General features: G+C 42.7%; 1 protein-coding gene across 1 annotated transcript; it reads left to right on the top strand.

Moving 5' to 3' along the window:
* Nucleotides 1-3,852: 3,852 nt before the first annotated feature.
* Nucleotides 3,853-6,930, top strand: LOC102814100 (SLIT and NTRK-like protein 4-like). Its single transcript, XM_006869717.1, has one exon. It carries the CDS (start codon nucleotides 3,853-3,855, stop codon nucleotides 6,451-6,453), a length of 2,601 nt encoding a protein of 866 aa, XP_006869779.1. The 3' UTR covers nucleotides 6,454-6,930.
* Nucleotides 6,931-20,332: the final 13,402 nt, after the last annotated feature.

The following is a 20,332-nucleotide window of genomic DNA, read 5'->3' as shown; positions in this document are numbered from 1 at the left end:
GGAGCGGGCGCGCTCTGAGGACCGAGCCTGGATCGCGGCGAGCCCGGCTCAGCCGGCCGGTCCCGGAGGTGGGTGCCTCTCCGGCGGGGGCGGCACACGCCGCACCCCCGGCTGCCAGGCTCAGCGGCGCGAGCGCACGCGCGCGCGCCTGTATGTGTGTTCCCGGGTGCGCGCGCGCCGAGGGGGGCAGGTAGCTTATTATTTTTAGTTTGCGTCGTGTGGGTTCGGGGCTGACTGAGTGGCCGAAGCGGCCGCGGTGGCTCCCGCGCCTGCCTGCCGTTAGGTCGCCAGTCCCCGAGGATCTAGGGACTTTGGCGTCCTCAGCATCACGGCGGCGGGCCGGTGCCCCGACTGGGCTTTGTTGTCGGCGCCCCCCTCGCGGGCCCCCCTCCACGGACGGGGCGCCGGGGCTCTGGTCCGAGGCAGCTGGCGGCCGGCGAGACGGGGAGAGGAGAAGAGCCGGCGGGTAACTCTGAACGCCACGCACGGCCGGGTAGCGCGAGCAGCGCGACTTTGCCAGGTGCCCAAATGTTGCGACGATGTCGGGCTGGGCGAGAGCAGGCAGAGTGCTGGCGGGGGAGAGGGCACCCCGGGCCCGACACTCCCGGGACTGGACCGGCTGCCCGTGGGGAAGAAACGCCCTGGGCTATCCCCTCAGCCTCCCGCCCCCATCACCCTTCACTGTCAGGTCCGGGGAGGCGGACGGCAACTCCCGCCGCTGGCCTGTGGGGTGCGGGCGCGTGAAGCTGGGTTATGGGTGCGCAGTGGGGCTGGAGGCCGCCCGTGCCGCCGTCGCCGCCGCTGGGAGACCGTGGCCCCGGACCGGCCACAGGGATGCGGCAAAGCATTGCGGTACGCGCCCGCGCCAGCCACCCTCCAAGCCGCTGCGCCGCCGACCCGAGGGAGCGCACGGGGGTCGGCCCGGGGGCGTCTGCTGAGGGTTCCCCACCCCCGCCCCGGGTGGCTGGTACAGGTGCAGCGTATCGGGTTGCGAGCTAGGGGAGCCGGATCTGGGGTGAGGATGCTAGGTGTGTGTGTGTTTCCCGGCCCGCCTGTGGGAGCGGAGCGTCTTGCTGGGCACAGTGAGAGAGACCCTCAGCTGAGCAATGGCTTTTGATGCCCAACTCATACTTTGTTGTTGGGTTTGTTTTCTGGTTTTGTTTTGCTTTACTTTACCACCACCACCCCCAGCTTTGAAAAAAAAAAAAATCGTCCTATTGGCAATATATTTTCCCCATTAATGAATCGCGGTGTGTACATTCCCCCATTGTCACACCGAGGTAGAATGTAGGTAGAGAACTTTCGTATTTTTTCGATGAATAACATTCAAAAGAAGCTTTACCTTTGATTCTGTATTTTACATTGTGCAATGAGTTTAGCAAGGTGAGGGTAAGAGGTTTTGAAAAATTTCAGAACCTTTTTAAAATTAGTGTAGAAAAAGATACAGATGGATTCGATAAAACACAAACATTTGCCATTTCAACATTTTGCACATTTGTACTATTCAGTGACTTTTAAGTATGGTCATTATGTTGTGCCATCATTACCCTTGTCTATTTCCAAATTTTTTCAATCATACTGAACGGAACGTCTTCTTGCCCGTGATTTTTAAATGTGCAGGCTTTGCTGATGCCACGTGAATGTGCAGATTCTTTCTCCTGCAGTCCAAGCCGCTTTCCCTTCCTCGCCTAGTCCTTCTCCTCGTCTTGTGCTTCTTCTTTCCATGTCCCCATGGTCTCACGCCATCAGTCCTCCTTCTCTTTGGAAGATCACTGCCTTTTCCCTGGCTTCCTCGGTTCCAGGTTCCAGGTTCCACCGGACAGCTGCATTTGGGAACTTCCTAGCTCAGCCTGGAGCCTCCCCTCCACCTCCCTTGCTACTTAAAGTGGAAACTACCAGGAGGAGGGCAGTTCATTATGCAATCAAATCTGTGGCTATGCCTTGTTTTGTTTTGAAGCTAAATGCAGGATTTTCAGGGTGTTGTGTTGTTGTTTGTTGTGTGTGTTTTGTGTTGGTTTTCTGAGTTGGGTTGCTTTCTGGGTTTGTTTTTCTTTGGTGGAGGGGGTTAGCAACAAGAAATGACTACTGTAAGGAGTAGCTAGCTGGTGAAAACCACATCAGTAGCAAGTCAGAAGGATCAAGTGGAATGTTGATTTTACATGAAAGTTGCTTTGGGTGATGTCATACTTCAGAATCATTCCTTCTTTTGCTACTGCCACTCCTGCTGTTATGGTAATTAGGGAGAAAGTAAGGGTATTTGGCAGCCCAATTGAATGTAGGCAGTACCCACCTTATTCTGAATAGAATGACTTGAAATGCCTATCTTCTTGGGTCTGGTGGCTAATGGACTGTCCACCTTGAGACAAATTTGGTTTTACCCCTGGCTGATTCCTCATGGGCAAATAAACAAAGGAGTTGCTGCATGGCATTTCTTTTTTTGTACCATTCCCTCATTGTATGTGTGTTCCTGGGCACTTTATTTATTTAATATTTGATGGTGACTATATTGAATTTGGCAACCCGCTTTCTACTCACTGTGGAGAAGACACCCATAGCCCCAAATGGCATCAAGGAAATGCATGCTGCTTGTGTTCTGTTTAACCTCTTCCAGGAAGCATTGCCTATACTTGTGTATGTATGCCCTGTGGATGGGATTGCTGGCACTGGGTTAATTTGCTAAGCAGTGAACTCTCTACCAAGGAAGAATCCCCCACTCATTCACAGACAGGAACAAGGGGTGGTGATGCTGGGGTGAGGTGGGTGTTAGGGAACTGATCATTTTAGGAGCCACATTTGCTAAGCTGAAAGGATCAGACACTGCAGGAAATAAATCAAAGGCAAAACAGAACATATCAAGACTGCTATTCATGAACTCTTCTTCCACAGCAAGCTGTGGTCAAAGTCAAGGAGATAAACATTTGAGTCAAGTGCCAGGTGAACCTGTGTTCAAATTAGTACCTACAGGAATGGGAGAGGACCAGGCAGATGGTGAGGACCAGGCGGGCAGGAGAGCCAGTTATTTCTGAGGACTGACAAGCTGCCTGGAGTTCAGCTAGGCAATGCTGAAACAAGCAAGTTCCCCTCCAGTTTGGGGAGGGGAAGGGTGGAGCTGGGGCCCAAAGACAAAAAAAAGGCCCCCCCCCCACCTCCCCATAAGAGAGATAATGAACAGGAAAATAAGATACCGTTTCTTTCACCTGAAAATAAAATGTGGTCATCCCTCGGTAACTGATTTTTCTAGAAGCCCACAGAGTCATCTGTGCTTTTGAAGCTAGCAGTACAGGAGTGGACTGACTCACGGCACACTGCTTCACTGGGTATGAACTGCAGCCCAGGCAGATCTCCTGCCAAGACTCCTTCCACCGTAGTCTTCTAACTGAACCTCGCTATGAAAACCCAGCCCTCCATCGGCATCCTCCCCGGGAGTCAGGGCTCTCATATCTTCTGGGCTCAGCCTCTTACCAAACTCATCCTAGATAATAGACAGTCACAGATGGAAATGCCTTTGCTGTGCTCCCTCCTCAGCTAGGAGCCTACTCCGTGGTCTGGGGTCATCTGAGTTGCAGCTAGGAAGCTCCTGGTTGATGTTTGGATGGTCCAGGTAGAGAGAATATTTTCAGATGGTTAGGATTAATAATCTTTTTTACCACTGACTGTTGTGTGTTGTGTACATGTAAGAGCGCATAAACTATGGGGACTGAATTCAAATGTAAGGTATTGTTGGAGGTTATTGTTACTCCAGCAAGTGAGACTACTTGGAGTTTTTGGAGCCTTCAAAAGAAAGAAAAAGCTCAGAATTATAGCCATTTGTTCAAGATATGGTATGCTTTAAACGCAGTCCTCTTTCAAGTCATGACCATTGAAAAAATGTTTTCTTTTTATTTTTTAGATTATTTCTCTTTATTCAGAAGCATAAAGTTGTTTGCTGATTGCAAGAAGATGTTTCTTTGGCTCTTTCTGATTTTGTCAGCCCCGGTTCCTTCGACCAACGCAGATGCTGACCTATCGGTGGAAATTTGCAGTGTGTGCTCCTGTGTGTCAGTGGAGAATGTGCTGTATGTCAACTGTGAGAAGCTTTCAGTCTACAGACCAAATCAGCTGAAACCACCCTGGTCTAATTTCTATCACCTCAATTTCCAAACCAATTTTTTAAATATCCTCTATCCAAATACGTTCTTGAATTTTTCACACGCAGTATCCTTGCAGCTGGGAAATAATAAACTGCAGAACATCGAGGGAGGAGCCTTTCTCGGGCTCAGTGCATTAAAGCAGTTACACTTAAACAATAATGAATTAAAGATTCTCCGGGCTGACACTTTCCTTGGCATAGAGAACTTGGAGTATCTCCAGGCTGACTACAATTTAATCAAGTATATTGAACGCGGAGCCTTCAATAAGCTCCACAAACTGAAAGTTCTCATTCTTAATGACAATCTGATTTCATTCCTTCCTGATAATATTTTCCGCTTTGCATCTTTGACCCATCTGGATATCCGAGGGAACCGGATTCAGAAGCTCCCCTACATCGGAGTGTTGGAGCACATCGGCCGTGTTGTCGAATTGCAACTGGAAGATAACCCTTGGAACTGTAGCTGTGATTTGTTGCCTTTAAAAGCGTGGCTGGAGAATATGCCATATAACATTTACATAGGGGAAGCGATCTGCGAAACTCCCAGTGACTTATATGGAAGGCTTTTAAAAGAAACCAACAAACAAGAATTATGCTCCATGGGTACAGGCAGTGATTTTGACGTCCGCATCCTGCCCCCATCACAGCTAGAAAACGGCTACACCACCCCCAATGGGCACACAACCCAAACATCCCTACACCGATTAGTGACCAAGCCACCGAAAACGACAAATCCTTCGAAGATCTCCGGAATTGTGGCCGGCAAAGCCCTCTCCAACCGCAACCTCAGTCAGATCGTATCTTACCAAACAAGGGTGCCCCCGCTTACACCTTGTCCGGCACCTTGCTTTTGCAAAACCCATCCTTCAGATTTGGGACTGAGCGTCAACTGCCAAGAGAAGAATATACAGTCCATGTCTGAACTGATACCGAAACCTCTGAATGCCAAGAAGTTGCACGTCAATGGCAATGGCATCAAAGATGTGGATGTCTCTGATCTCGCTGAGTTTGAAGGACTGGATCTGCTCCATTTAGGAAGCAATCAGATCACAGTGATCAAGGGAGACGTCTTCCACAATCTCACGAATTTGCGCCGGCTGTATCTCAACGGCAATCAGATAGAAAGACTCTATCCCGAAATCTTTTCAGGACTTCACAACCTGCAGTACCTGTATTTGGAATACAATTTGATTAAGGAAATCTTAGCAGGCACCTTTGACTCCATGCCCAATTTGCAGTTACTGTACTTAAACAATAACCTCTTAAAGAGCCTGCCTGTTTACATCTTTTCTGGAGTCTCCCTTGCTAGACTGAACCTGAGAAACAACAAATTTATGTACCTACCTGTCAGCGGGGTACTCGATCAGCTGCAGGCCCTCACCCAGATTGACTTGGAGGGCAACCCGTGGGACTGCACCTGTGACCTGGTGGCATTAAAGTTGTGGCTGGAGAAGCTGAACGATGGCATCGTTGTGAAAGAGCTGAAATGTGAGACGCCTGTGCAGTTTGCCAACATTGAGCTGAAATCCCTCAAAAATGAAATCTTGTGTCCCAAACTCTTAAACAAGCCATCCGCACCATTCACGAGCCCTGCACCCGCCATTGCACTCACCACGCCATTGGGTCCTATTCGGAGTCCCCCGGGGGGCCCGGTGCCGCTGTCTATCTTAATCTTAAGTATCTTAGTGGTCCTCATTTTAACTGTATTTGTTGCTTTCTGCCTCCTTGTTTTTGTGCTACGGCGCAACAAGAAACCCACGGTGAAGCATGAAGGCCTGGGCAACCCTGAGTGTGGCTCCATGCAGCTGCAGCTGAGGAAACACGACCACAAAACCAACAAAAAAGATGGGCTGAGCACAGAAGCTTTCATTCCACAAACCATAGAGCAGATGAGCAAGAGCCACACCTGTGGTCTGAAGGAGTCCGAAACGGGCTTCATGTTTTCTGATCCGCCAGGACAGAAAGTCATCATGAGAAATGTTGCTGAGAAGGAGAAGGATTTATTACACGTAGATACCAGAAAGAGACTGAGCACCATCGATGAGCTGGATGAATTATTCCCTAGCCGGGATTCCAATGTGTTTATCCAGAATTTTCTGGAAAGCAAAAAGGAGTACAATAGCATAGGTGTCAGTGGTTTTGAAATCCGCTATCCTGAAAAACAGCAAGATAAAAAAAACAAGAAGTCACTAATAGGCGGCAACCACAGTAAAATTGTTGTGGAGCAGAGGAAGAGCGAGTATGTTGAATTGAAAGCAAAACTTCAGAGTTCCCCCGACTACCTACAGGTCCTGGAGGAGCAAACAGCTTTGAACAAGATCTAGGTCATGCAGTCTTAATTCATACAGAGGACATTTATTTCATGATGAAAGTGCCTTTTGTTGACTTCTCACTTCCAAATACTATATTATCAATAGGCATAGAGGCAGGTGTTTCCAAGGGGTGTCTCATTAACTGTAGCTGCAGAGATGTATCCAGTCAAAGAGAATTTCCTTACTAGATTTTACTACATCAAACCTATACTGTGGAGTCCTGTGGGGATACTGCAAACTCTATTGCCAAAGGGATGCTTTATACACATCATACACTGAATTTAACCTCAAGAGGCAAACCTGTTTTGTACCCCAATGCAAAACCGTCGTCTCTTTGTGCTTTGGAAAGCAAATTCAAGAAAACTGGTACCAGTAGTTTGTACCTCAGCTGGGTCCTTCATCTTGCACGTAGATTAGGTTGGTGGAACTGGAAGAATTCTTTTGATTTGTGGCATTGTAACAACTCTGTGTAAAGATAATCTGAAAAGTCGAAAAAAGAAAAAAAAAAAGACAAAACAAAACAACAACAACAAAAAAAAAAGCATGCAGAGAGAACAATCGATAGTATTTGTAAATCGGTAACCTTTATGGCCTGCATCTTGAAACCGCTGGATTTATAATGTTAAATTGTGCAAATATTTGTTTCAAATATAACATGCATTACATTAACTCTAAAATAAATTTGAACACTGTAAGCATTACCTGTCTATACATAAAAAAAAAACCTAAAAGAGGAAAAAAAAATCAACATGAGTTACCTAGCGTTTGTGGTGATCTGAATTAAACATGGCTCAAATTAACTAACATTACAGTTTGTTCTCAGTTATGTGAAATACCCACAATCCTTAAAGGTTGTCCAAAATTAGCAAAGTGCTTACCGTGTGAGCGCACCCAAAGCTATTTTTGTAACATAATTCATATTTATGAAGTTCTTTGTATACTAAATAGGAAAATATGTACTCCTTAATATGTACTTAATATGCCTGACTTGTTTTCCTGATCACAGTGAATTTATCAATAAGTATACATTTAGACAGAAAAAAAAAGAAAAAAATGCCAAACGGAAACTGCAGCTGATGTGTATACAAATATTCCGGACAGTGTGAACAGGTATAATTTATAAAACAAAAACAAAACAAAAAAAAACCAACAAAACAAAAATACAAAAAAACAGTTCTGTGCTATTCTTGTGAAATTAGCATATTACCTTCAGATTTGTTATACCAATTGTGCATTTTAAAATAAGTTCCTTAGTTTTATAGTATCTTGTCTGGGGCAGTTATTTGCCATCAGTTGTCTTGCTTTTCAGGATTCTATGAGCTTAATTCAACTAGTTTTCACTACAAGTACTTAAAAAACTTAATGCATAAGGTTAATAGTCCTATCTCGTATGCATCAGTATCCTGTTCTTTCATCATTCCAACTACTATCAGATAATCAAGTAGAACAGTAAACATCATGGTAATCTCCGCTATCAAAGCCACACTGTAAAATGCTTTCATTGGTCTCAGATGACTTCACAGTCTGCAACTTACAAATGATAAGCCACCGTGTTTGCTTGTGCTCTTAGGTTTCAAGACACAGTCAAAGGAATGAAGTACTTGATAATGGGAGATATGTGAAGATTTTTTTCGGAGCTCCCTATTAGCAAAATGACATCCAGAAACACATTGCTTTCTCGGGCGGTCTGCATAAATGTTTTGTGTGTGCGTGTGTGTGTTCCATCTCTTAGAATTATTACATTAATCAGTAAGCTGACCAAGAAGGTAATTGTAGATGTTCTTCATGAATTTCCAGTAGCAGATGTTTTAGTGCACCTTCCAAATTGATATTATGGATTAGTTATAATAGCAGTCCCTTTATTATTTACTAATTTTCAGGGCTTTTTGTGTTTGTGCCAAGATTAAAAACTTGGCATTTTTGGAGTTGTGAGTGTGTGTGTGTGTGTGTGTGTGTGAGTTTTGTGTTTGGGTACATATGCATACTTTTAAATAGGAGGATTTTGTTTTGTTTAATCATACAAAAAAGTTGTCTCCACGTGTATGTTTCATGACAATGTCTGTGAAAACTTTATATGAATATAAAAAACTTCAAACAAATCATTGCATTCTGATCTTGAAAAGACATTAAGATGTGTGCCCAGCAGCTTGTTTCCATCTACAATTTCAGAAGGACTTTTAATATGCCATTACCAGGCATGCATGCATCCCTGGATTAAAGGGCTGGCTCCTAATGCATACTGACAGGATAGAAATGCAAAAGCTTCAAAGAAGGTGTTTTAGTTTATCCTGTCAATGAAATATGGATTGAGGAATCTTAAGTAGACACTTCTGGGAGGAACCGGAAACCTCCATCCGTGATCTGGGGAGAATAGGTCATTGGAGTGATGCCTTGTATTCATTCAATGTGGTGATGCTTTGAAGATGTTTCGGGGTTTCTGCAGAGTTGTCGATAACAAAAGTACCTGCCGCCATCTCAAAGCTTGCTGTAGCATATTGGCTATCTTTAATTTTCTGCTGAACGGTATAAATGTCTAATTTATTTTATTTTTTTTTAAGAAAAGTAATTTAAATATACGTGGTTCTTTGGCGGTTCTAATTAATTGTAAATGAATGATAGTAACAAATCATCAGTTAAGATACACGTTCCTTAACTAAAGTCATTGTGCCTACATTTTACAGTGTATACTCTTTTGCACTGGTATCATCAAATCTACTCGTACATTTTCTGATAATGTAGTTAGACATACGTTTTGAGTTGCGTACCTGAGCATTTGAAATATTGTATCTACATTTTATTGGTTTTCAACTATAACCTTGATGTTTAGTTTAATTAACCCCTTGAAGAATGATATATGTTGGGACAGCGTTTTTAGTAGAACTTTGATTCAGCTCTCGAAAACTCCAAGAAAAGCTCCTTTGTACGGTGGTGTGACTTCTTGGCATTGTGTTTCTGGGAGCGGACTCTGTTAGACTGCTTGGGAAGAAAATTAGATCTATGGAATCAGTGAAGGGGTTGAGATAATATATTGTGTCAGTGTAATATAAATCAAGTTTTCAATTATTTTTTTATGAAATCAATAAAGATGATTCAATTCTTTAAAAGTAAATCTTTGTGAAATTTTATGAGAAAGCAGCTATTAAAGGACAGTAATCCAAGTCTATAAGGCAATTTATATTCGATATTTAATTTTCCATTCTGAATAATAAACTGAATAAATATATTCACCTGAAAATCATTTATGACCAGCTTTCTTTCATTGCTTTAAAAAATTCCAAACATTTCATTTTTTTAAAGCCATAAATGATACAGGTCATGGCCTTATCAGTAACATCAGCAGGTATTTCAGAGTTAACAGAACACACCTAGAAATGTATGGCCGTAATAAACATGTTTTTGCATGATTTGTACATTGACATTGTATGAAATGAGCACAGTGAGTTCTTTTGTTTTGTTTTTGTTTTGTTTTGTTTTGTTATTGTCGCATCCAAAGAGGCTGGGGAGAAAATATATTAAGAATGTATTTATAATCACTATTTTGAAATAAAGAAAATACATTGTATTGTTTTTACCTTGATATGATTATTAGTATTTTAGGTTAGTTGATAAGACAAAAATCAATTAATGCTATAAACGCTAATGTAAATCACCAAAAGGAATCGTTTTAATGACTTTTGTTTGCTTTTAATAATCTCAAAGTATTAGAGAGACTTTATTACATGCCATTTTTATGAAAGTATTAATAAAATTGTTTGCTATAATGGTATTTCTGAAGCCAGAGTTTGTTAAGTATATCATTCCATTATTTTTCATACGAAATAAAGCCGTAACCAAACTGAGTATTTCACCTAGATTTGAGGGTAATTTATATAGCTTTAGATTACTGTTTGTGTTCATTGTCATTGACAAATGTTTGTTAAGAGATGCTTTTGCCCCCAAAAAACATCTTAGCAATCTGTGTTCTTTTCAACTGACAGCACCTTAGGAGAATCGTCAGGCAGTGCCAAGAACACCATGTTTTGATTCTAGACCATTCTGAATCACTTGGGATCTGTCATCATGACAGACAAGCAGATATTACTGTTCTACCCTAGCTATCTTCTCGAACAGTTTTAGAACAACTTCAGGACCTCTGTAATCCATGGTCAGCTTGACAGATAACACAGTGGTTAGGCATTTATGGGGTGGATTTTGATTTTTATGTGGTTTTCTCAAAGTTAACCAAACTTCGCATCAGTCACTTCACCAGAGTTAATGGTGGTTGAGAAAAATGAGTCCTTTGATTCATGGCTGATTTGAAGGGAGAAAATATAAACAAACAGTATTGACCAAGCAGGTGTAAGGCATGTTTGTGTACAGGAAGAGAAGTATTGGTTGTTAGTGCAAGAATGTTGTCCTCTTAGGTCTATGTCTAAGGTGTGATGCATATACAAGTCCCCTTAGACTAAATGGCATGTGTGCCACAGGAGATGTGTCACAGTAGTATTTTAAAACTGATTTTTAGTTCTTCATGGGTACTGAGCTGAGAGCTTTGGGCCCCAGCCATTCAGTTATGTGGACAAGTGGCATCGAATCAAGGTTTGGCCTCATTTCTAGTGCTCATTCGATTAGTCACTATGGTCAGATGGGCTGAAGGAGAATATCCTCCTTGTGCAGAAAGAACTACATATATCAAGTTCACCCGACCTGTGTGAAACCAAATGAATTTTAAGAACTTATTTGTACTGAGTACTTCACCTAGGTTTGAGGGTAATTTATATAGCTTTAGATTACTGTTTGTGTTCATTGTCATTGACAAATGTTTGTTAAGAGATGCTTCCCCCCACCCCACCCCCCCAAAAAAACAAGCTGCTGTTAGTCTAATTTTGATTTTCATTTTGTTGTCCACTGATTGATAGAATTGCATTTTAGAAATGAGAAAATCAAGGGAAGCCACCTGTGTTGTCTCCCTGAGATGAAACTATGAGTTGATTCTTTATAGACCTTTGGTCAGTTTTCTCTGTGTCTACAAATGACCAGTGAAGGGGGGCTCTGAGCCAACTATTTGAATACTTTGACCAAACAAGTACTATTGACAATAAAATTATTGAGACGTTTCATCCACTCAGAATTACCAGAAGAGAATGGCTTACTTTTCTACTTCAGTTTACTTTTGTAGACACCGGTTAACTCATTCAGTAATACATGAACAAGTAGGACTTCCTCGTGTAACAAACAGCCCAGGAATAGGGCTATCAGAGAGAATGTAATTATGTAATGAATAAATATACATAGTTTTAGATGGCACCTCACAAACCCTAGATCACGTCAAATGCTGCTTGTGAACAGCCTAAGGAAGTCAAGTTTTTCAGTGGATCCTACTCATGGAAATCTTTGAGAATCATAGTAAGCGCTGTTCGCCCTACTAAGAATTGAAATGTATATTTCCATTGCTTTATGGGAACTGAACCATTGTGATCAAACTCTGGAGTTGGAATTCACTCATTTCAATGCTGTTTTCACAAATAAAAGTTTTGGTCTTTTCTTTCTCTTAGGTCATATTTGTAGCCGTTCACTGTGTTTATTAGTTGCTTACAGTTCCTAAACTGGAATCAGTGAAGCTTGAGTTTACAAAGAAATGCCAATCATCTGTTTCTTCGCTGATTGCGTTCTATTAGTTTACAAGTACAGGGCAGATCCACCCACACACTTACACACACAGAAAGGCAAATGTACTAATAGTGAATTTTACATGAAGAGAATGATCAAGATGATGTAAACAAAATGTTTCTGCCTCACCACCAAGATTTTTTAAACGATAGAAGCCCCTGCTTTTTCCTTCATTTTAAATTGAAACACACTGTGCCATATACAGTAGAAATTAGGTCCAGTGTATCTCGCAGGACTTCCTTGAGCTTTAGTAGTACATACCGTCTTTAGATTTTGTTTTGATAACTTTGAAAGGTCAGTAGTTCGAATCTACCAGTCATTCCGCAAGAGAATGACTGGGCTTTCTTCTCCCTTGAAGATTTACAGTTTAGGCTATCATATACAGGGTGTCTATGAGCTGGAACCATAAGCTAACTTTATCATAATTTTCTTGCTCAACCTATGATCTTACTATATGTCTAGTGCTGTGTGCAATTCCAAGGCAGTTCAACATTATTCAGGGAATCTTGTGGGAGCATTTACATCCAAAATCTAGAGCCCTAGGGTGATGATTTCATAGAACATTATTAGAAGATAGGAGATTTCAAAACCCAAAAATAACCACAGAAACAGTTGATTGACAATTGCTGGCTACAGAGCTCCATAAATAAGCTAAGACCTGAAAGGATAAAGGTCTAGCTACTTACTCCTAGAACTCAGAACCGAATTACTGAACAAGGCTCAGAAGTCTGTCAATTCAGAAACTTTGTTTTCCTTTATCTCCCTCCCTGCTGGTTTTTTTTTTTTTTTTTGGTAAACATATATGAAATCCAGCCTCTGTTGTCACACCACTAATAATTCATTTATTGTACCTAAGTCACTGGTCGAGTAAAGTAAGCAGTTACCTTTTGGCCCCCACTGTAATTCCTCTTTGGTTGACTGACATTATGGGTTTCTTGGTTCTCAGGGGTCTCGAGACAGTTTTAGCTATTAACGATGGTAAGTCATAGTTGAATTTAATGAGGACAGGTTGTAAAGCAATGTAACTTGCATATAATAGGTGTACATTTTGATACGGAGCAAAAGAAAGCAGTCTCGACATCCAAGTTCCTATTCTAGTGGTTGAGAGCTGCTAGGCTTAATTTAGGGCTTGTGTTCAGAAATTTTATTTCAATAAAAATGACCAAGTACATTTTTGAGAAATCATTTCCTGTAAGGAGCCCCAGGAAACCTTGTATCTGCCATGGATTCCCTTGCTCGGTAGCGGGATGTGTCCCATTTGCCAAGTCCTCTCTGCTGGAATTTCTTCTCTTCTGCTGTGCACGAACAGCCCACACGTTCTATGGCACAAATTAGCCTGGGCATATTTTCTGTTCACTCTAGTCTGGTAGTGGCAATACACACACACACATACAAAGCTAGGATTTTAAATGCACGCTTATACTCATCATCAAAATATCCATAACTAGAGGGTGTTTCAGTTGTGGATAATTGGCATGTTCCTGTCTTTGTGTCTCTTCACCAGTTACCTTCCAGTTCCCAGCAGCTGCTCCTGGTTATTTGATTCCTAGCACTCCTTTAACTGGGAAGGTAATCTCAGTTATTTATAGAAAGACTCATCATGCTTCTCTCTGCCCATTTCCTTCTGTAACTTCTAGAAATACAGAACATTGAGCGAGTACAGTAAGTGATGGATGGAAAAGGAAGTCTTACTGACACAAAAATAATTATGAGAAAGTGGAGTGCGTTATCAGAACAAAGTCAAGTTTAGGACAATCTTTCTTGTGTTTTAGATTCCCTGGCAATGGGATTGGAAGACAACCATTGGTTGCCATAAACATGCCTGTGACTGTCTGCTGCCACTCGTTTTTCAGAAAATCCTCAGTTGCTCAGATTTAGCCCAGCTGCTGCGAGGCTGCAGGATCAGTTCTCACCATGACAATTCACACAGCAGTTTTTTTGTTGTGTTTTTTCCTGGACTGCAAACCACAAGATCGGCAGTTCAAACTCACCACCTGCTCCTCAGAATCCCTATATAGGCCGCTAAGAGTCGGAACCGACTCGACGGCACTTAACAACAACAACAACAACATATGTAACTAAAGGAGTTCTGTCGGCATAGTGGGTTACAAGTTGGGCTGCTAACCACAAGGGCATCAGTTCGAAACTACCAGCTGCTCCATGGGAGAAAGATGATGTTTTCTGCTCACGTAAAGATTTACAGCCTCAGAAGCCCTAGACTGGGTCGCAATGTGTCATAACTGACTCAGCAGCACAAATCCACCACCACCACATAAGGAGCTCTGGTAGCGTAGTGGTTACGAATCAGGCCGCGAACCGCAAGGTCAACAGTTCGAAACTACCAGCTGCTCCGCAGGAAAAAGAGGAGGCTTTCTGCTCCCGTAAAGATTTATGGCCTCAGAAACCCTGTACAGGGTCTCTATGAGTCGGAACCGACTCCACGGCACATAACAACAACAACCATATATAACTGAGCAGTTACACAGGGATACGCAGTGAAAATGACATAAAACCATTGAAAACTATAAGATCTGGTGTGTTCTTTAAAAATAAACAGAACTCTAAGAGAATCCTCATATAGGACTTTTATTTATATGACATCATGGAAGACTCGCCTCCCTTTACACTTGACTTTTTCTGGGCTTTGATGGCAGTTCATGGAGAGCATCCATCGGCACATGTTGTCTTGGTTGCTGAGTTTGTGTTGCTGTACAGGGTGTGTGAGCCCTAACTCTGTTACTTCACCACACAGGAAGGTGCCCATTTGCATATAAACAAATTGGAAAAAGCCCATTTTCTCCCATAATATGATTATGACAGCTGAGTGAGACTATGTTTCATGGTTTTTGTCTCATCTTAAAGGAATAAACCAAGTTTATTGGTGAATGTTGTTGCTAAGTGACGTCAAGTTGGTCCCAACTCTTAGAGACCCAGTATAGGGTTTCCAAGGAGTGGCTGGTAAGTTTGAACCACTAACGTTTTGGTTCAAACCAACCTTGCAGTCCAGTGCTTATCCATAGCGCCACACCAGGATTCCTATGGATGTGACGCTGTAGTCATTCATTGTCAATAGTTAATGATCGTCGTGAGAAGATGGGAGTATACATTGTTGTAGAAGTTTCAAGTTAGATAATCCAAAAAATCAAACCCATTACGGCTGAGTCTACAAGAGTGAGCCAGCAGGGCAAGGTACAACTGCCACATAGCATTTACAAGGCTTTAATGTTTACAGGGGACTCCTGGTGTGAGGCTGTAGGATCAGCACAGGACTACAAACCACAAAGTCAGCAGTTCAAACCCACCAGGTGCTCCTCGGAAACCCAATATAAGGTTGCTATGAGTTGGAACTGACTCGACTGTACTTAACAACAACAACAACACTTTTTAAAGGAACAGAGAGAGAATCACATTTTTTCCCTCCAGAGCGGCTGCTAGGTTCAAACTGCTGACCTTTTGATTAGCAGTTGAGTGCTTTAGCCACTGCGTTACCAGGGCTGCTCAAGTCCGATGGTTTAGCCCAAATCCCTCCTCTAACTAAAAAGCAACTAAGGTAACAGAGGGAAATAGATTTATGCAAGGTCATGTAATATGTTGTGGCCAGTCTGTTCTGGGACCCGATTCTCTGAGGATCCGTGGGTAGGATTTAAGGGAGAATTGACAATGCAACATTCAGGCCATTTCCCAGAGTGTTTTAGAACAGGTCATAAGTGGAATGGGCGAGGTACAAAGTACAGTGTTCCTTGTAGGTGTGAACAGTTCTGACAAGGAGGATGGGTTTTTGCGGACGGTTTAGTTTCAGTACACGGCTGTACTATATGATCTTGAAGACACTTTTCTAAATCTGAGGCCCTAGAATTCCACGGTGTGTATGTATGTGTAAGTCATTATGAGACAGTTGATCACCAGTAGTGTCATACCCAATAGAGAATGACTAACAAATGAATAAGCTGAGATTTCCGTTAGAAAGGTGTTAGTCAGCATGTTAGAAGAGTCATAAAGCTCATGCTAATTTTGAGTATTTTCATTGTTAGCATCAGCATTCCAAAAATCATCTCTAATGTTTGGAAGTTTTACGAAGGTAAAAAAGGACAAAACAATAAAAACAGACAACTTCCTTTGTGCATTGCACTGAAGATGGCACTGTGTAGTAACAACCTCATACTAAAAATGATAAGATGTGCTTGGATTTATTATCTGTATTGTTAATTTAAACTTGGAAGTTCTTTCTTGGGCTTGGCAAATGGAGCATAAAGGTCAGCGTATTGTAATATCATCTTTTCTAATTGGAATTTGGTCTTATTTATTTTATTTTATTTGCGTCATTTTCTTAAAGCTATTTGCCCGCTGGTAGAATTAAGGAGTCCTGGTGTCGACCTTTAGGATACTCAGTGGACTGCTAACTGCAAGGTCAGCGGTTCAAACTCATCAGGCACTCCCGGGAAACCCTATCCAGAGTGGCTATGATTTGAAACTTACTCAATGAAACTTAACAACAGATAAAACTTACTCCAAAGAATTTAGTTCAGATTAAAGCTCAACAGACTATATTAAGAATTGTTAAATGCTGTGCAGTTGGTTCTGACTCATAGCTACCCCTCTGTTGGGTTTCTGAGGAGCAACTGGTGGGTTTGAACTGGTGACCTGGAGGTTAACAGTCCAGTGCTTACCCTACAGCTGCTGTTGTTGTTAAGTGTCATCGAGTCAGGTCGGTTTTGACTCATAGCGACCCCATAAACCCATAGAGGGTTTTTGAGGAGCAGTTGGTGAGCTTGAACCATGGACCTTGTGGTTCAAACCGACCTTGCAGTCCAGTGCATTAACCCACAGCGCCGCACCAATAATAGCAACTATAAACGATCTGCACTAAAAAAAAAAAGATACTTTCAGAAATTTTTATTGGAATTTCATTTTCTGGAGAGAAAATCTTTTTTAAAAAACGAAGAATTCAGATCTCAAGCAATTTTTGTTTGTGTTTATTGTTCTTTTTGAAAGCCTATGGGTTCAATCAGGCTGAATCTGCAATGCAACAGCCTCTGTCTTCATTAAATACCATTAACTGCAATCTTACACAAAGTGGCTACCGTGAATTTGCTGGCCCCTTTAGGCACAAAGCATATCCCTTTGCTGTTGTTGTTGTTGCTAAGTGCCGTCGAGTCAGTCCCGACCCATAGCGACCCTGTACAGGGGATTTCGAGGAGAAGCTGGTGAGCTTGAACTGCCGAACTTGCAGTTCAAACGGCTTTGCAGTCTGGCACATGAACCCACAGGGGCACTCTAGGACTCCCTTTTATTTTTGTTGTTAAGTACCATGGCGTCAGCTCCAACTCATAGTGACCCTGCACAGGGTTTCGAGGCTGTAAATCTTTACGGGAGCAGAACCCCCTCATCTTTCTTCCGCGGAACTGCTGGTAGTTTTGAACTGCTGACCTTGAGGTTGGAAGCACAACTCGTAACCACTACGCTACTAGAGCTCCTTTGTTGTTGTTGTTGTTAAGTGCCATCCAGTTGATTCCGACCCATAGCGACCCTGTACAGGGTTTCCGAAGAGCAGCGCGACCTTGCAGTTCAAACAGCTTTGCAGTCTGGCGCATTAACCCACAGCGCCGCACCAGGGCTCCTTTGTTGTTGTTACGTGCCTTAGAGTGGCTTCCGACTCATAGCAACCTAGTACAGGGTTTCCAAGGCTGTAGATCTTTACGGGAGCAGAAAGCCTCATCTTTCTCCCTCGGAGCAGCTGGTAGTTTCAAACTGCTGACCTTGCGATTCTCAGCCCAATTCGTAACCACTACACTACCAGAGCTCCTTAGGGCTCCTTGAGGTGCTAGTAAATCATTCAAAACCAGCAGGTTTACACTCTCAAAATCATACTTTACGTGTAAAAAGGCATTGTGTTAAATACATAAGTAACCTCTGCCTAATTGAATTTTCGTTTAAGTAGAGAAAAATAGAGGCAGAACAAGAACATTGAGTTTGATGTGTTGCTGATGTGCCAAGAAGGCTATCTGTGCAAGGCCTCTCCAAGCTGTGGACTCTCATTTTTCTTCATCTCAGGTCCTGCCTGTTGCCTGTGCAGACCCACAGCTCCTCACTCAAATATCCTCTCTTGGGACCAAGCCCAAAAAACAAAACCCACCTCCACTGAGTCCATTCAGACTTATACCAACTCTTGAGGACATGGCACAAATGCTCCATAGGTTGTCCGATCCTGTACGTCTTGATGGAAGCAGACAGCCTCATCTGTCTCCTGAGGATCAGCTGGTGGGTTTGAACTGGCCAACCTTGAAGTTAGTAGCTTGATGTTTAAGCCATTGCGCCATCATGGCTCCTGTCTGTTGGGACAGTGGCTAGATATTCCAAATGTAATCAATCCCCCACTTCCATCAAAACACTGATTCTGTGTACTGTTTTTGTTTTTCCAACTTAATTAACATTCTGATACCAAAACCACATGCAGTGAAATTACATGCATGAGTCTGTGAGTGCTCTCAAAGTTTTTTGCAGTTTTAAGAAAGGATATCTAAGGGAAGAGGAAGAGACCCCATCTATGGTACCAATGGTGACATTCCAGACTTGTGACTGGAAGTGGACTAGCAGCCCCCTCTTGTTAGGAGTCAAACTTTACCATGAGTAAGCTACTGTAGAACTTATCAATGGGGACAAGGGACTGATCTAAATCTGCAATCTATGAAGCTTCCCAGGTTTTTTTTATTTACATTAATTTGTAAGAATCTCTGCTTTTGAGTTCTACGGAAGAGAAGATGTCTGCAATCAAGAAATTATGACCAGACTGCTTAGATGAAAACCCAGGAGACTGAGAGGAGCAAAGAGAAAGGAGTATTACAAATGTTCAGTGATCTTTTGGTCGTCGGTCCTGCCTGGATTGCATCCAGGACGGATGTCTGAACAGCTGTGACACTCCACATGCTAACAGGAGATAGGATATTTAGACAGAAACGCCACAGGGACATTGAAGGCAGACATGGGCTGAGAAATGAGAAAGAATCAAAACCAGTACAAGGAGGGCTTCAGGATTCCAGAGGGGAATCAGGGAAACCGCAAAGCCAGCAGTAAAGTCATATCCAGAGCAGGAAGTCCAAGCGGGCACCTGGAGTCATCAGCATAGATCAGCAGGAGTAGACTGGGATAGCTGTTCATCAAGCTGCGCTACTTTGTAAGAGGCTCCGTGCTCAGTGGTCTTGTCCTGCCAGGGATGAAGAACAAACAGGAAACCTTGGAGTTTCAGCTAGTGGGCCTTGAATTGAGAGCAAATTCTGCTGTTGGGTCTCTCAAGCTTGTAGCTGGCCTCTGAAACCTTGGGCCAACTTGGCAGTCTGGAGGACTCTGCCCTTTAACTTGTGCATGCTGACTGTGTTCCAGGTGGTTCGGGTCAGAGGAAGAAGTGCTGCGTGTGTGACTGGAGCACAGAATAGACAATAGATTGAGATCACAATAGATACTTAGAATTTGTTATCAGAGAAGTGGAATTTGATTTTTCTAGCACCCCATTGCTGATTTCAGAGTCATTACTAATACGAGCTGTTTTTACTACCAAGAGTTTTATATTCCTTAGGTCCAGTGGAATGGAATCCTAGCTTGTGAAACACTGTTCCAAATGACAGATGAGAAGGGTCTAGAAGATGAGAGGAGAAACACAGCAAAAGACAAATGATTGAATGCAGAGGTTAGGGAGAGAGAAGAGTCAATGATGACTCAAAGGAGTAAAAACCAGGAGATCAATAACGTATTGATGATTTGAATAAAGATGGAGAGTGTGAGGAGAGGGAATTCATTCATTCAAGAAATACTCAGGAGGCTTCATCCCTTCTTCAGAGGCATGAATAAAACAGGGTTCCTGGCCACATCAACCTTAAAATTCAGTGAACAAAAGACTTATACACATAAGACACACGCACAAAAAAGCATTATATGATCTAAAAAGTGGTACACGCTATAGGGAAAAGAAGAAACTGAGAGCGTAAATTCTGTCTGTTGTTGTTGCTGTTGTTAAGTGCCGTCAAGTCGGTTCCGACCCACAGCAACCCTGAACAGGGTTCCTGAGGCTGTAAATCTTTACGGGAGCAGAACGCCTCATCTTTCTCCCGCGGAGCAGCTGGTACTTTCAAACTGCTGACCTTGCGGTTCACAGCCCGATTCGTAACCTTCTGTCTGTAGAGCTCAACAATGATTGAGGTCAGAGGACATTCAAACCATAAAGATAAGAGACAAAGAGAGTGAAGGAAAC

The sequence above is a fragment of the Chrysochloris asiatica genome, unplaced genomic scaffold (assembly GCF_000296735.1).
Source record: "Chrysochloris asiatica unplaced genomic scaffold, ChrAsi1.0 scaffold00134, whole genome shotgun sequence".
Lineage (NCBI taxonomy): Eukaryota > Metazoa > Chordata > Mammalia > Afrosoricida > Chrysochloridae > Chrysochloris > Chrysochloris asiatica.
This window is presented reverse-complemented; position numbering and strand designations above follow the sequence as displayed.

Excerpts from the sequence above, each read along its gene's own strand:
- LOC102814100 (XM_006869717.1), top strand. The coding sequence starts at position 3,853 with ATGACCATTGAAAAAATGTTTTCTTTTTATTTTTTAGATTATTTCTCT.